Source organism: Phycodurus eques, chromosome 2, assembly GCF_024500275.1.
Source record: "Phycodurus eques isolate BA_2022a chromosome 2, UOR_Pequ_1.1, whole genome shotgun sequence".
Classification (NCBI taxonomy): Eukaryota; Metazoa; Chordata; class Actinopteri; order Syngnathiformes; family Syngnathidae; genus Phycodurus; species Phycodurus eques.
This window is the reverse complement of record NC_084526.1, coordinates 27,712,531-27,730,232: the sequence shown is the minus strand read 5'-3', so window position 1 is coordinate 27,730,232 and position 17,702 is coordinate 27,712,531. Positions and strand designations below refer to the sequence as shown.

Below are 17,702 nucleotides of genomic sequence, written 5' to 3'. Positions count from 1 at the left end.
TGAATCAACTGAAATTGAAATGTCTGAATGCGTTTTGATCAACACTAAATTGCACTAATAAAAGCAGTAAATAATAAATTGCACTTGTAGAATCACTAAATGTGACAGAATTCCTTAACTTCCCTCAGGGAATTCATAAATGTACAAAATCACAACTGACTTGACAAACAGTAGGATGTTAAAGAAACAAGTTTCCATCAGGAACAATCCTTTAAAAAAAAACAAAATAAATGGAGTTTCTGCTTTTTTTTGGGTGCAATTAGAAGGGTGACATTGCTCAGAGTCCATTTACTTTTTACTTCTAAATATGTGCAAGGGAAATTGAATGTCAGTCTGCTTAGTGGCATCATGCTGTGAGCGTCTGTGTGCAATGTTAGGCTTAACAGATTAGAGTGAGGAAGGGTCCCTTGTATATGAACATTTTTACTGACCAGTAAAGGATATTATATGAATGAAATATGACGGTGAATGTCCCCCTTTGGAATGGCCATAATCTGGTTTAAAGTGGCGCTATAACCCCAAACCCTCAGCGATTTACCCAATCAGAAGCTTCAAGTCAGTAGCTTCAAGAATAACACATTTGAATATACATTAACAGCACAAAAATTATGACATTATTCAAATCATCATTCTTCCCACCCCCCTCCCCAAAACAAAACAATAATGTTTTTAGTGGCTTGAAACACAGTGGTTGAAAATTCAAACAAAACATATTTCAAAAAGTAAAATTTACTTTGTTCACTGCAGCTTCCAAAACTTCTCATCCACATACACGAGGCATCGTTATCTTTAATTATTGTCGTAAAAAAAAAAAAAAACAGTCAGCAGTTGACTGTCTCCCAGCCTCTCCTGTGGCAACATGCATGACATCCATGGATGAACACGTTTCATGCTCCCTCAGCCACATCATGCCACACATTTTCAACCTGTCAGCTTCCATGAGCCTCTCAGTCACTAGGGACACGCTTACTTCTGATGATTGCAGGTCTACTTTAGCTTTGTGTTGTTGTTCAACCCGTGAACACAAGATAAATGCAGTTTTTGTTTGTTTTTGTTTTTACAATGGCCTGTAATCATTTATACGCTTTAGTAAAGATTGCAGAAGGTAGCTCACTCCTTTCTGACAAGAGTGACGCTCGAAACCTGTCCTCTCGTAAGACCAACATCAACACCATTTCTTGATGAATATCACAAAAATTCTGACTATTTTTGTTCATGTCTATGGATGTGAGTCAGTCACAACTTGGGTTTCTAAACAAGAGGTAAAACGTTTGTATTTTGTGCGCCAGTGTGTGATTCTTGCAAGATGTTCTTTGTGCAATGTGAAGCTTCACAGCTGGATAGGCCATGGTCAGTTGACCCCGGGGTCACAAGGAGACAATGGCCAGTCGGGCCTCAATAGGAAGAACTAAACAGGGACCCCTGCGCTGATGGTCCCTGATGTGGGAGGAGCCATTTTAGAAAGAAGGTCACAGAAATGGGCAAAGGCATCTATCTCAAGTACAGGGCTGAATGTCACTGGGAATTGTACCGGCATATTAGTTTGAATTGTTTTTGTTGCATCTCAGATGTCTTATACATGTACAGGCCTTTTTTTCCCACCTTTTTGTTTTTCACAAAATAAAAAGCAGCAGCTTGAAATGCTGTTTCTCTAATACCTGCTCCAAACCCATTTTGACCAGTCTAAGTATCGTTTGTACTGAGAGCATAGCTTGAAGAGGAGGGGGGAGCTCGTATAAGGCGAGCCATATGCTTTCATCTGAGGGACTAAAAGTCTTACAAGCTCCCCGATGCCCCCACCCCCATCTCACTTCCATGCGGAAGAGCTGGTCGCACGAGTAGCTTTGTGTGGCGGCTCGGGGGTTGGTGGTTGGGTTGGGGTGGAGGCATGAACTCAGTTGAGAGAGCAGGAAGAGGAGAAGACAGTTTTGTAAGATTGGGTGAAAAGCAGGTGGCAAAAGTACACACACTCTGTACTTATATGAAGAAGTGCTGATTCAAATCCTTTCCGAAAAGTAAAAAAAAACAATATATATATATGGATTATGAAATGTACTCAAGTGCAAAAGCAAAAAGTCAAAATTAATTTCTACTGTTTTTACATACAATACCCATTCTGATACATTCTGTATCTGTTAAATCAACCAATAAATGATATATTAAAAAAAAAAACTACACCTAGCTTGTATGCGTTTTTGTCCGATTAGACAGAGAATTCTTGAATAATTTCTTAAACAAGGCCATGAATGGGGAATAGCTTGCTCCTCCGAATATGTTGTCGTTTGTTTACGGTCCACCATGTCACCACTGTCTCGGTTTTATTAGCCTTATACAGTAAGTCCCTAAAATGTCCAAACCACTTAATCAAGATTTCAACGGCAGTTGACTTTACCTGCCTATTTATTTAAAAAGAAAATTCTTACCCATGGATGTTGAAAAAAGTATTGTTACTTTTTTACATTATTTTGACAACAGGTAGAAAGTACAGAAATCTGTGTTCAAATGTTGGGAGAAAAGTAAAAAATGGTGAGAAAAACAAATACTCAAGTAAAATACAGGGAGACGACCTGAAAACCCGACTTAAGTAATTAAGTATTGCTACTACTTAGTTACTTTCCACAACTGGTCTGCTGTGAGAGGGAATTTAGTGTTAATGCTTCCTCTTGACATGATTATTTATGACATTACAGTATAATATTTAGTTTGCTAGTTCCCTCTGCTGGCCAGTTAACATACTGTATTTAATCTACTGTATCGCAATTGCTTCTCCAATTCATTCGGATGAATAGATAAAATAAATAAATAAATAAATACATTTGTATTTCACATCCACTTTGTGTGATTAAAAAAAAGCCCCACATGATCTGACATTTTCCATTTCATTTGATCTGTTTGACAGGTGCTATTATTTCACAACCAGCTTTGGAAAAGCTCTCGGAGTGTTTCTTTTCCCATTTTAAGTGCATTAGTTTTGTTTTTTTTAAACTCTTATCTCAGTGCTGTAAAGTGACATACTGTATCTTTGGGAGGAATATTTTAATCCCAGACCACAGGAAGTGCTCCACGTTGTTATAACTACAAAATTGCTGCAGCATATAAAGTAAAAATTTTAATAATGACAAACGGTCCAAATTGATATTCCAATGACATCTACTTGAGCTTTCCCAAGTGACAATGAACAACTGTACAATATGTTAAAGCAGAGATAGTGACAACATCTTAAACCCAAAACAACATCGTCAATCAGCATAATTTAATTGTATTTCTAAACTACGGTGTAATTTGTAGAATGGACAGTTGTGTACATTTGTAGGAATCAGCATTTTGCAGAAAACTTTACAAGGTGTTCACTCTATGGATTTGTTTGTTCTCGATCAGGTGAGAAAGCAGCACAAAAACAAACAAACAAAACAAAACAACTATTCTCATGGAAAATAGTTTCCAATGTCTAAAACCATCAAAGGCAGTGAATGTGAACTTGCAAAAATGTTTTAGATGTTTTTTTTTGACAAAGAAGTTTGAAATATCTGAAAGAAACCTACTATATTTTAATGCTAAACATGACAAAAATGAAAATGTCATTTCACTTCCAGATATTTTGATGGGTAAAATATTGAAACAGTTTTGCACACCTATTAAGAAAGCCTAAACGCACTGAAAAAAAAAATCCTTTGAATTTACTTAATTCGAACATGTACATATATTGCACATGATTAAAATGTGTTAAATCAACATATATGGTTTGATTATTTTCGAGGAAAAGAGGGGACAATTACGTCAGTTGACCACACTTTAAACACGTCCAACCAAAAACGAAAGTGCAATTTCCCCCATGTGTGCTGTGGATGTTTGGATCAATTTTAAAAACAAAGTTGATTTGACGCTGTATTAAATTAAATGTTGTCGTTTCCTCAATAGTTTTAACATTCCGCATTCATCAAATTATTACATTTGCCAATCGAGCCTTTGTCTTTGATAATTAATCGTGAGAGGAAAAGTATGTTAGTTGAGGCAATTAAATAACGTTTCAGATATATACACATTTTAAAAGACTGATACAAGAAGCAACAGGTCAATTATTGGATGCACGAGTATGCTCTGGGTTTAGAAAAAAAATAAAACAAAAAAAACAACAACAAAAACAACAACAACAAATGGTCCGCATTAAAAGAAAGGGGGGAAAAATAGTTCCACTGGACTGTCCGTACGTTCCTGATGATGAGTCTTGTCAATGAAATCCAAGTTAGGTTAAACTAAACATGTACACTTGGGCGGGCTGCGCTCGTTTACACGTTTAAAGTGAAGATGCGAATTCGGAGACGAACCTTTTCTCTTGGGCTGCTCGCTCAGAGGCGTCTGAGATGCGGCGCCGTTGGCTCGCAGGGGTGCAGTCGGAAGTCGCGTGGTTTGTGTATGCAAATGCGGGGCGAGTTGGGGGTTGTAGCTCCATATTTACGTTCAGTGGGAGCCGCCCTTCATTCAGCCACATGCTTAGCAAGTGGTCGCCTTCGCGCCACTTTAATCGCGTCCAAGCGGCGCATCGGGGCCACACGTTCGCTCGCGATCAGCGCCAGGCACGTCGCCCACTTGTTTTTTTTATTTCTTTTTTTTAATTTTTTTTCCGCCGCGGGCCCAAAAGTTTGCTGAATTGTTGCGCGTTGATTCCGCTTTTGTCGGCGGCGGCAGAGTGCAAGTAGCGAAGATGGTGGATTTCGGCTGGTGAGTGTCTGTCGAGCGCATGTTTACCACCAAGGAAGTCCGCTTTGGGCTCTTTTCAAGTCTTCGCGTGGATATGGCAAATGTTATCCCGGCGTATACTGCGTGCACGTTACCGCGGTGGTGGTTGGGTGGGGGGAAAGCAAGCGCTTTGGCGCAAATGATGATTTGGCGACGAAAACAGTGTAACATGAGGCGCATGGCAGCCCCCTCTGCTTCCACCATTGAGGGAATGAGGGAGATTTGAAAAGCTGTCCCGAGCTTTCGGCTGGTCGCTTTCGCAACTAGTTCAAACTGATAACGACGTGGTAGAAGTGAGTTAAATGCGAGGGCTAGGGCGTAATAGTTTAAAAAGTCGAAAAACAGCAAATGCGGCGAATTGGCTGCCAGCTTGGAGTGCAGTGGTGTGTGAGTTAAAGTGCCCCCAGAACAAAGCGGCAGCACATGGGCACGCTTAGGCCGCGCGCTCAGCTAGCTAGCTAGCTAGCATGGTATCCTCCACTTGAATCGCAACTTTCAAGTCAAAAATGTAGACTGTTAATCACGCTCCCCATTATTTGACGCACCCAATACTGTAGAGAAGAGATTAAAAAAAAGTATCTTTATTAATTCAATGGATGTTTGTTGTTGGCGTAGCTAAGGCTAACGTGTACCATCACATTTCGTAATACCCCAAAAAGCCGACTTTTACAGCGCTAACTATTTGGTTGCAAAGCGAGGTTGCCCCTGTTCCATCCCGGCTCAGACAAATGTCTTTTAAAAGCCACTCCACACCAGATGCAAGCGGCACGGTTTGCCATGTTTTCATCGTGCTAACAGCAGCTAGCCGCGGCTAGGCTACCTCGTCCAGCACGCAGCTGCCTGTTCGCTCTTCGTATTGGCGGCGGGGGGGGGTTTGTGTTGGGAAGGGATTCGAACGCGCGACAAGCGCGACACACGGCCACAGTGCTCGAGCTACGTTCGGGCGGCCGTCGGTTTGCAGCTATTTACGCTGAGGTTGGCGCACTTCTGGGCGCCATGTTAAAGGCGGTGGGTGGGGGAGGGGTGACCAGCACTCCCCGCGCACGCGCTGCCGTGGAGCCGAAGAACACGACTCGCTCATTCATTTGCGCGCAAATAAGTCACTGTCGTCACTGTGTTGCTCGGATATGACTTATGATCACAAGTTGCCTTGCATTGCATTTGTACCTGTTGCTGCACCGGTCCTCACCTTGTTTTCTCTTCTGCTTTCCTTCCAGGTCCACTCTGGAATGGAAGCAGCACAAAGCACGAGCCTTTCGACCGACACTCTGGTCAGTCTGTGTATTGTCAAAGTGCTTACAGTGCAGGTAGTTCTATGCAATACCTACTGCAGTGGAGGCACTTAAAGCAATATGCAGACACGTGTGTACAGTCACCCTCATCTTGCATGTCTTTTGCAGAACTGTCTTTGTGCTAAGGTGCATCTAGTGCAGATAGTGAAATAGACTAGCACCTACTGCCCTAAGTGCTCCTTCTGGCATAAGGGGCTGTGATATGCGCCACCAGACCAATCCTAATTTCTAATTGGGCTCAAATGTCTTGCAGTTCTCTGCTAGTTTTGCATAGTTGCACTACAAGAATAGATGAGTTGTGCAAATCTATGCAAAACTGATGGTGGCCTGCTTGCTCTCCACCTGTTTGGATTTTTGGTTTTTGGATGTGGCATCCACGCAATCTGAACTCCCGCATGCTTTAATGTGCCAAGCGCAACAGCAGATGTATTTTCTAGGTGTCCTCGAAGGCTCACGGGTTCAGCAGTGCTAAAGTGCTTATAGTGCAGGTAGTACTTTTCTCCAATCTACTGCAATGTAAGCACTTGAAGTATTTCTAACTAACAGCCACATTTCGAAGCGTTCATGTCCAATGATCCTAAATTATGCTTCTCATCACTTGGTCAGTTTTGCTGGTTTGCATTCAGCTTTAACTGGGGTTTGCTGTGCAAATCCATGCAAAACTGACTAGGTGGATGAAATATCGCTTAACATTTTGAGATTCCAACCATACTTGGGTATGTATGCAAATTAACATGATTATGTGAGTAACGGAGATTTCGGGAGGTGTCCCGTCTTGTGCAGGTGGGGATGAGTAGCAATGCTGTATACTTGGAGGTATTGCACTTGTCCCGGCCTGTATAGGAATGAGGAGGATATGGTCGGTCAGACAACTGAACTGTGACCCCCACCTGCTGCTCATTAATCTGCAAAAATCAAGTCATGTAATGTTTTGATGAAGTCGCCTTGTACCATTGTACAAAGATTTAAGTGCCACGGTGGTGATTGTTTTTGTATTTGCACTCATGCGAATAAAATTACTTTGAACCATTCTGTTTTGTATTCATTTTGTCATTAGATACCGGTCAGAGTTATGTTTAATATACTGTATTTAACTTTATCATGGTTGCCAAACTTGCCCCAGATACTTGTGACTTTAGCCTGACCAAAATATCCCCCCCCCAACCCCCCCCCACTCACTTGCCCTCAAACAGATTTTGGTGTACATTAGAGTTGTTGAGAGCTGCACATGTCAGTTAAGTCCACTTGAAAATCTACATCACGTTGCCAACGAACACTTAAACACAAAAAAATGTTGCCTAGTGACTTTAGTCAATATTTTGCAACCTGTTTAGCCCCCCCCCCCCCCCCCCCCCCAACAAAAAAATTCATAAATAAATAGAGACCCAAAGCTAGTCATAAAGTGTGGGTGCACTTGTGATCCACTAGATGGTGACGTCGAGCTGCGCCGAGCAGTAGGAAACGTAACAGGAACGAACCGCCTCTGCCAACTTGCTCAGCATGCTTTCTGGAAACACGCCACTCGCTCGGACCGCTTTAACTTTGGCTCTATGGCTGACTGGATGTAAGCCATCTTCTCAGGTCCGAAAAATTGCGATGCAGTCGGGGCTCACCTGAGCTGACCTCAACACTTCTTAACATTTTGTATTGGATAGAAGCATGCATTTCTCCAGGGTATTCTCAAAATATTCTGCGATGTGGACGATCTGCACTTTTCTGCTGGCGTGTTTGTGCGACGTTTGCTTGGGAAACCCGCACAAATGCGACGAAGTGCGCAAGGTTTTTCAGCTTCGGCAAATTGGACCCAACCAGATGCTGCCTTTAAGTCCCAGGCCAGGTATGTGGGAGATTCATGGGCTCAGCTAATGCTTGTTTTGACGACACTGATTTAAACTCCCTACCGCGTTTCTATTTGGATTTACAGGTTCCTTACGAATACTCCAAAGACAATATTTGCGCTAGTTACAGACTGCATTGTTGCTGTCAACCTGTCATTTTCTAACTTCAAAAGCTTTTTGTGCGTAATAAAAGGTGCCTTTCTTGAGGCATGTCTTCTCTGTGCAGTAATTAGAGTGCTGCATCTATCGGTGTGACGAAATGACAAATGTGCATTCCTTGAACATATCATAGTTTTTTTTTTTTCATATTAAAGTGTTTCTCACTGCTGTGTAAAGCAGTTAAATGAATTTGAAAGTACCATAACTTGTTGGAACTGTATTTTTCAGGCATAAACTTGAATTATTGTATTTAGTTTAGTAAATAAAGCATCAATGATTAAAAAAAAAGAGGATTTCTAATTAAACTTAAGGTTTGATCGGAATATAAAAGCTGACTTGTATTGTGGAGTTTACAAGTTGACTAACATCATGCGTCTTCCAAACTTCACATTTCCCCTCCGCCGGTACTATGTTTGTGGTAGTACGTAAATGATAGAAAAGCCTCAAGCCTCCATTTTAAATGTCCATATGCGCTTTTATATCTCAAAGCTGCTGAATGTGTAGAATCGCAGCCTAAAAAACAAAACCACTTTACAGTATGTATGTCTCCGTGCCTCCTGGGACATACAGCATCACCATCTTAAATTACACTTGCTAAAACAGCACTTGCATTGCATATTGAAATATAGAAGATGTAATATATTTCCTCCGTGACTCCATCAAACATCTATGTAACTGCAGAGGATTATTCACAAGTGAGTGTGGGCTTGTGAAAAATAAGGACCATCAATTCCAAGAATATGAGAGGCCTTCATGTCTGAGTTTCCTACCAGATTAAAGGTCAGAAAACGGGCAAGATTGACCCCCCCCCCCCCTCTCCCACAGTGTCCAAAATAAGATTGTGTGTGTTGTTTGAAGTTTCTTTTTGTAGCATTAGATGAAATATTGCGAGATGGGTGAACATGTTCATGTTATGGTGGGAAGAGTTGAAATTCCTCCACGAGCCATCACATCATGTTGATCCTCACATGGAGGCTGCTGATGGTCTCCCTTCACCCTGTCTCAACATGCCCAAAGGACCATTTGGAGAGCTTTGTGTCACTTTCAAGATGTTCCAGTTGTCCTGCATGGGTGCAGATTGTTTACATTTGAAAGTAGTGGAAAATCTGCCGCATATTTCAGATGGCGGCATGGTGGACGACTGGTTACAGCGTCAGCCTCACAGTTCTGAGGAACCGGGTTCAATCCCCGGCCCCGCCTGTGTGGACTTTGCATGTTCTCCCTGTGTCTGTGTGGGTTTTTTCCGGGCACTCTGGTTTCCTCCCACATCCCCAAAAACATGCATTGATTGGAGACTCTAAATTGCCCGTAGGTGTGACTGTGAGTGCGAATGGTTGTTTGTTTGTATGTGCCCTGCGATTGGCTGGCAACCAGTTCGGGGTGTACCCCGCCTCCTGCCCGATGACAGCTGGGATAGGCTCCAGCACGCCCGCGACCCTAATGAGGAGAAGCGGCTCAGGAAATGGATGGATGGATATTTCAGATGTGATAATGCCACATAAATCACAAAATCCACATGTTTGTGTTTTCTTGGTCTCCTGATGTCAAATGTACCATGATGAAAAGGACCAATTGTAATTAAACCACAAAATTATTGGCCGATTCATGAATCAAACACTTTTTGTGAATTTTGCCACTCTGCTCCTTGTTAGAGAACAGAAAGCTGTGCAAAAAGTACTTAAACATTGAACTGTTCGACAAAAGTTTAGAGGTCAAATTAAATTAACCTATAAAAATTTCACCCCGAAAGGCGAACACCAAAGCTCATTATCCGGAAATGTTTGTGAATAGTGCATACTGTATATGCTACTCATACAGTATATCAGGGGCGGCAGAGTGGTCAAATGGTGAGCAAGTCTGCATCACAACTTCTGAGCTTGAATCTCGGCTCCGTACATCCAGTGTGGAGTTTGCAGGTTTCCTCCCATACTTTTGTGGGTCTTCTGTGTACTCTAGCTTCCTCCCACATTCCAAAAATACACATGAATGGTGACTCGAAGACTCTAATTTACCCATAGGTGTGAATGTGCGTGTGAATGGTTGTTTGACTTTGGGCCAGAAGTGGGGTACACCCCGGTCCTGTTTTTGGTCAATCACAGGGCACATACAAACAACCATTCACACTCACATTCACAACGAGAGGCAATTCAATTAACGCAAGCGAACCCAAATCCTTTTGAATGTGACGCAGATGTGCTAATCACATCCCATGTGCCGTGTACACTTGGGATTAAAATTATTCAACTCCATTGCAAATGATGTATGCAGGTTAAAAACCTACAGTACTGCAATGAACAAAGAAAACATTTGAATAGCTTAACACCTTATTAACAAGTGGCCTATGTCAATTAATATGTAAAAGCCCATTCAATGTGCTAGAGTTCCTATTCTTTCAAGTTTGGTTCTGATAGATATGTTTACGTATGTTGAAACTCCCAGGCTCAGATCTTCAAGTATGCAAGTCTAAAAGCCAAACCTGCTGCACTAAAAAGATGGAGGAGAGGTACCAGGTAGCGGCACGGAGGGACATTGAAAACCTCCTTCAGACTTCGAGCTCCAGCCTAAAGTTTCTCATCTCGCGCAATGTGGCTGCTTTTCCAGGTAAGACAGACTCAGCTGGTCAGACACCAATCCCCGCTGAGGTCTTTTGAGGTGTTAAATGGAGGTGGTGTGAGTGCTTTGAAAACAGAGTGTCGGTGTGAATGTGTGTGCTGTGAGGCCCCTCTTCAACACAAACAACAGCATCTGTCCTCCGTCCACAACTGCCAGTACACTCTGATGTGGCGGTCAGATAGGTCGTCTGCTCCTGAAAGAGCCCCAGGAGGTTAAACCTTATGGCACTGCACAGGCAGCTAACACATCTCAGATCAGTCGGCATGGAACAGCTTCCTATTAGAAAAATGCTACCATTAACAGCATCTAAAGAGATTTCGTACATGAGTTGTATCAAAATGTTTCCTTGTCAAAGATATTAATGCTCAGTTCGTGACTGGTTGATTAATACATTTATGTGCTCTTATTCTACATTTAGCAGACAATTTTTAAAGAAGTTTTGGCAGCACATTTGAGGTGACTCAGGAGATTGGCTGTGGGTTTTGGTCAATTTGAGCAGCAACATGGTGGACCCGTAAAAGGTGAAGGTGAAAAAAACAAACATTTAAACAACCTCGAAATAGCAAAAAAAAACCTTCAATTTTTAAAGTAATATATGTTTTTCTGTGCATTTATTAGAATATTAGAATGCTATTATAATCGTGCGTGCAATAAACTTTTCAACTGCAAGTGTATGTGTAGAACATATATCAGAAATTACGCCCCTTTCCAGCCCGACCACCCGACTCTCACGGCCACGGCGGCCAGCGGCACGTCCCGTCCTCTAGACTGGCCCTTTGCTCACTATTCTCAATGCCAACTGACTGTCATGACACAATTTGTGGCTTATAGTTCAAATCTACAAACACCGAGCAAATGTGTAAAGGAACGAATTTTCGCATGGTCGCCCAACTTCGCGTTGTGTCAAACGCATCATATGCGTCGCCCGGCACAATTCGCGCAGGCCTATTCACGTGAACTGAATTGACTTTATATGTAATTACGTCACCTGAATGGTCCAAGTCGTGTCCGGTGTGAACGCAGCATCAGACTGATGCCTTTATGCATCTTAACAATAGTGATGTCAGAGGAGTTTCCTAGGATGACTGAAGCAGTCCTCAAAACAATCAATACTGAGGCACGTTGGGAGAAGAAAAACAAGTAGACACTGTGGAGTGAATTTTTTCCACCAACATTTGTCTATGTTGACTATCTAGAGCTCATACCTTCATGTAAAATAACCTACAAAAATATATTGTAATGTAAATTACAACCATAATAATTAGGGGTGTCCTGATCCGATCCTTGAGATCGGAAATCTGTCCGATGTCAGCAAAAAAACAAGGATTGGACAAGATCTAAAATTTTAGATTTTACCACTCCTATACAAGCAGTCCGTTCCATGCTCCGCTCCAGGACTTCTATCCAGCATCACCCGGACGGCATCCTGAGCCCACTTGATCACAACAACAGGTTGCTAAGGTGCTAACATAGTAGCAAGGTTTAGGCTTCTTTATACTCACGCAGGCGGTGACCGCGCTGACGTCACTGCGGCTATCCCATGCGCAGTTTAGTTTTGAAAATGTACTGCAGTTTTTCTCTAAGTCGGGAGTGTCGCTACAGTTGGTATTGGCTAGGACACCACAGGCATCTGCATGTTTTGGCCATTTCTGGTAGCCGTTTTTACTTTCCTCTCGGGAACAAAGAACAAAGCAACAACCATGGCGCCCGTGGAACAGTGTCTGCTAGAACAAATGGACCTAGATGACCAGATGATACGTTTAATTATGCTGCAAAATCGATCAAGAAGGCGGCGGTGTAGATGTTATGTGGAACCAAGGGTCAATTCTTATAAATTATGTGGAATTGATAAGAACATTAATCAGCATTTAATATAACTGCAATTTGTCATGGATAATGTGCACACATGTATAATTCGCACCCCTAAAGTTGACCTCAAAATTCCGGAAAACCATTCTACCTATGTATAATGCATTTTTACAATGCATGCTTTTGCTTCTACCCATATGATCAAAACGTAAAAGTATAATCTGTATTTTGTTATTTTTCTTCAAATAATTATTATAAAGTTAAGCACTTTATTTGAACACATAATACTTGGTTCTTAATTTACTTTCTCTTATTTTGAAATTCACAGCCCTAATTATATTTAGGAAATGAGAAAACACACAGTTGTGCTCATATGTTTGATTACCCAGACAGAATTTGTAAGATGGGTACAAAGAAAAAAGAAAACATGAAGGGCCAGATGAAACACATTTAATTTTATTTTAATGGGATTCAAATTAAACTGTCAAGCATTTCAGAAATGCATTATCATTAAACATAACCATAAAGAAATTAATGATGGTTGTTGTCCAGTCATCAGTCGTATTAAAAAAAAAAAAAAACAACAACTATATTTCACAAATTCTGCCAGGTAAAACAATCTGTCAATATTCTACTGTGATGTGTTTTCTTTTTAACAATTCAATATTAAAGTAAAGGTTTGTATTCATATCAATTCATCATAACATTTTGGCCTGGCCTACAGGAAAATGTTGTTGATTGTCTGTAGTGGCTGTATCCAATCTCGTCTTGGTCATACATATAGAATGATTTATTTCTTGCATTTAGTGAATAATGCTGAAGGTGAATTTAAACAAATCGCAATATTTATAATATAAAATTGCAATATATGTAAAATTAAATGAATAAATTGCAATTAGAGTATTTTCCCAAATCGTTCAGCCTTAAGTCTTGATTGATGACTAGGGAATTTTAATTAGGCCCACATTGTTAAAAGCTTATTGGCTTCCAGTGAGAAGGACTGGTTAAGTGTGGTTCAAGGTTTAGCCATAAACACACGTGATGTTGTGGCTAGCTACTGCACACACACACGTGTGGCTAGGAGATTTTTATCCTGTTTAGCCAGATGGTTAAAAAGTGCCGGCACGATGGACGACTGATTAGCACATCTGCCTCACAGTTCTGGGGAGCGGGGTTCAAATCCCAGCCCCGCCTGTGTGGAGTTAAGATGTTCTCCTCGTGTCTGTGTGGGTTTTCTCCAGGCACTCCGGTTTCCTCCCACATCCAAAAACCTGCATGGGAGGTTGAGTCAAGACTCTAAATTCCCCGCAAATATTTTATAGACAGCAATAAAGGGTATATATTTTATGGTAGTATTTAGATAAATGCTTGTTTGGTGCTTCATTGAAGTCCTGCAGTTTTTGGCAGCGGGATGGTTCATATGAGATAAACTCCAAATAGACAACAGTACTTGTGCAACTGCAGTGACTCTTTGTGATGCATATCCTACCCGGCATTGGCTTTATAGTTATTGTCAGCATTTATTTTCTTGATTGGAAAAATAACCCCACATTATCACCAGCTGAATTATTTTACAAAACCTCTTTTTTACTCTATCCCCCATCCTGCTTAATTTCCGACAAAAGTGTAAATGTGCTGACAGTTGGTTGCCGCTGAGATGGCAGCGAGTGTGCACTCCTGCCAAACAGAAACCAAGTTCCTTGTCAATATCAACTCTCAAGAGTTAACAAACATTGGCAGCTGCTTCCATCAGGCTGCGCCGTACAAGCCAGCAGCTGACTCAGATCATCTTTTAAATTTGCAGTTTGGTGTCAGACAAGTGCTCTGAGATTTAAGTTTAGCATTGCCCAATGTTTCTTCTTCATTATAAGCACAATAACTTGGCAACAATCCATTAAAAATGTGAGAGTTCCTACAGACATTGGCAAAACGATTCCACAGTTAAGACATTTCATCGGGTTTGTACCGTAACTGTAAACTTGAATTACAGTAATTTATTGGCTACACTGTAGCCAGAAAGTTACTGTAAAAAAGTACAGACGTGGGAGGAAAGTAGTTTGAAATGGATTCTGGAGTCATGAACCACTTCATGCATTATACACATCCAGCAGCTGCGAATCATTCCAAGTATTGAGCAGTATGTGCTGTTGGGTAGCTTACCTGAATCAGGTGACACTCTGCGAAAGCAGCAGTTGGTTCCTTTCCAAAGAGCTTCCTCCCATGGAAACAGTGTGTGACCACCACATGCACTGTATATAATAGAAGCATATGCAACAAGGCTTTCTGCACTTGTCCCACATTGTTACTGTTCAGTATTTCTACACAATAGATTTTTATGATCATTCTCTTTCTTGGATACAGTGCCTTGAAAAATTATTGCCCCCCTTCTCAAATTATTATATGTTTGCATAGTTTCCCTAGTTGAATGTTTAAGATGACCAAACAAATGTAAATATCAGACAAATATAACCCAAGTGAACTTAAAATGTTGTTTGAATAGTTTTTTTCCCCTTTCCTGTGTCTGGTGAAATTTTCAGGTCAATAGCACCTTTGGAAGTATATTTAGTGAGAAAAATGGTGGCGTGTTACATACTTATTTCAGCCGCTGTATAATATAGTATAATATAATAATTACATAGTTTCCACTGCATCATGGGATTCTGGTTGACGTCACACTATTAAGAGAGAGCTACTGTATTTTTTTTATATTGATATTTTTATTCATTGTGGTGCTGATGAGTCACACAAGGAAAACGGGAGCTCTTTTGGCTTGCTGAAGTAGACCAAATTTAGCAATCACAGGGAAGTGCATGCTTGTATCTGAGACAGGTGATAAGGTAACACTTAGCTTCACTCAGCATACTGCAGAACTGACCACGATGTTATTATCGCACGCAACCCACAGTCAGGATTCCATGAAAACAAAGTGCAACATAAATGTATCAAGAGAGTCAAATAAGACAGACATTCAACAAACTACGGTTAACATAAACACACACGATTCACGTTACATTAATTAAAACCTCACGCTTTGTTTCTGGCCATTAGTATTTGACTGTTTAGAAGAGGGATTCTGAAACTTTGGGTCCAGCCAGGGACTCTACAGCGGAGACATTTTAACACTTTCATAATTCTAACACCAATTAAATATCTGTTTTGGAGGAAAGAACTAGCTGAACCAGTAAAATCATAGCGGAAATAATATACATAAGAGTAAGTTGCTGTTCCCCTTAGTTTTATGACAAAGAAATCCAAGGACATCAGGAAAATATTAATATTTAATTACCGTAATTAATTTTACTTGATTCCCCTACAACAAACAGCAGGAATCTAGGAAATTTCACCTGCACTGTTCAGTATGCAGGTATTTTATTTCACACTCACTCTGGTTGAATTTTTGGCTAAAAAGTTACTGAATCGATTGCAAGCCACTGAATAGTTTTGGATTGTATCGTTCCAACGAACCAGTATCGTCCTTGTATTGAATCGGCAAAAATGAATCATGATACGAATCGTGTGTGTGTGTATATATTTCTTGGGTACTGATTAATGCAACCTCCTTGAGCCATCACCTTATCGTGGTGGAGTGGTTTGTGTGTCCCAATGATCCTAGGAGCTAAGTTGTCTGGGGCTTTATGCCCCTGGCAGGGTCACCCATGGCAAACAGGTCCTAGGTGAGGGACCAGACAAAGCACGGCTCAACCCCTTGTGATGACGACAAAAAATGTACTTAGGTTTCCCTTGCCCAGACGTGGGTCACTGGGGCCCCCCTCTGGAGCCATGCCTGGAGGTGGGGCTTGAAGGCGAGCGCCTGGTGGCCGGGCCTGTACCCATGGGGCCCAGCCGGGCACAGCCCGAAAGGGTAACGTGGGTCCCCCATCCCATGGGCTCACCAGCTGTGGGAGGGGCCATAGGGGTCGGGTGCAGTGCGAGCTGGGCGGTGGCCGAAGGCGGGGACCTTTGGGGATCCGATCCCCGGCTACAGAAGCTGGCTCGAGGAGATGCAGGTGTGGGTATACTTATTGCTCCCTGGCTCGGCGCCTGTACGTTGGGGTTCACCCCGGTGGACGAGAGGGTAGCCTCCCTCCGCCTTTGGGTGGGGGGACGGGTCTTGACTGTTGTTTGTGCCTATGCACCAAACAGCAGTTCAGAGTACCCAGCCTTTTTGGAGTCCTTGGAGGGAGTGCCGGAGAGCGCTCCCGCTGGGGACTCCATCGTTCTGCTGGAGGACTTCAATACTCACGTGGTCAATGACAGTGAGACCTGGAAGGGCGTGATTGGGCCTTTTTGGCCAGTGGGACTCCTGAGGCAGCTGATGGGTACCAGCTGGCCAAGCGGAATGCAGCTTTGGTGGTCGCTGAAGCAAAAACTCGGGCATGGGAAGAGTTTGGTGAGGCCATGGAGAAAGACTTCCGGACGGCTTCGAGGAAATTCTGGTCCACCATCCGGCGTCTCAGGATGGGGAAGCAGTGCACCATCAACACTGTGTATCGTGGGGATGGAGCGCTGCTGACCTCAACTAGGGACGTTGTGAGCCGGTGGGGAGAATACTTAGAAGACCTCCTCAATTCCACCGACACGCCTTCCCATGAGGGAGCAGAGTCTGGGTTCTCTGGGCGGGTTCTCCTATTTCTGGGGTTGAGGTCACCGAGGTGGTTAAAAAGCTCCTCGGTGGCAAGGCCCCGGGGGTGGATGAGATTCGCCCGGAGTTCCTTAAGGCTCTGGATTCTGTAGGGCTGTCCTGGTTAACACGCCTCTGCAACATTGCATGGATATCGGGGACAGTGTCTTTGGATTGGCAGACTGGGGTAGTGGTCCCCCTTTTTAAGAAGGGGGACCGGAGGGTGTGTTCAAACTACAGGGGGATCACACTCCTCAGTCTCCTTGGTAAGGTCTATTCAGGGGTGCTGGAGAGGAGGGTCCGTCGGGAAGTCGAATCTCAGATTCAGGAGAAGCAGTGTGGTTTTTGTCCTGGCCGTGGAAAAGTGGACAAGCTCTACACCCTTGGCAGGGTCCTCCAGGGTGCATGGGAATTCGCCCAACCAGTCTACATGTGTTTTGTGGACTTGGAGAAGGCGTTCGACCGTGTCCCTCGGGGGGTCCTGTGGGGGGCGCTTCGGGATTATGGAGCACCGAACCCCTTGATACGGGCTGTTCGGTCCCTGTACGACCGGAGTCAGAGTTTGGTCCGCATATCCGGCAATAAGTCAGACTGGTTTCCGATGAGGGTTGGACTCCACCAAGACCGATGATC

At 42.6% G+C, this 17,702-nt stretch overlaps 1 protein-coding gene across 3 annotated transcripts in view; it reads left to right on the top strand.

The window, feature by feature from the left end:
- Nucleotides 1-7,549: 7,549 nt before the first annotated feature.
- gpc5a (glypican 5a) overlaps nucleotides 7,550-17,702 on the top strand; it is a 185,863-nt gene continuing 175,710 nt past the window's right edge. For all 3 annotated transcript variants that reach the window (XM_061702415.1, XM_061702423.1, XM_061702432.1), the window contains exons 1-2: nucleotides 7,550-7,866; nucleotides 10,466-10,627. In XM_061702415.1, coding sequence (XP_061558399.1) covers nucleotides 7,689-7,866; nucleotides 10,466-10,627 — 340 coding nt within the window. In that variant the 5' untranslated portion in view covers nucleotides 7,550-7,688. The remainder of the gene's footprint in view (nucleotides 7,867-10,465; nucleotides 10,628-17,702) is intronic.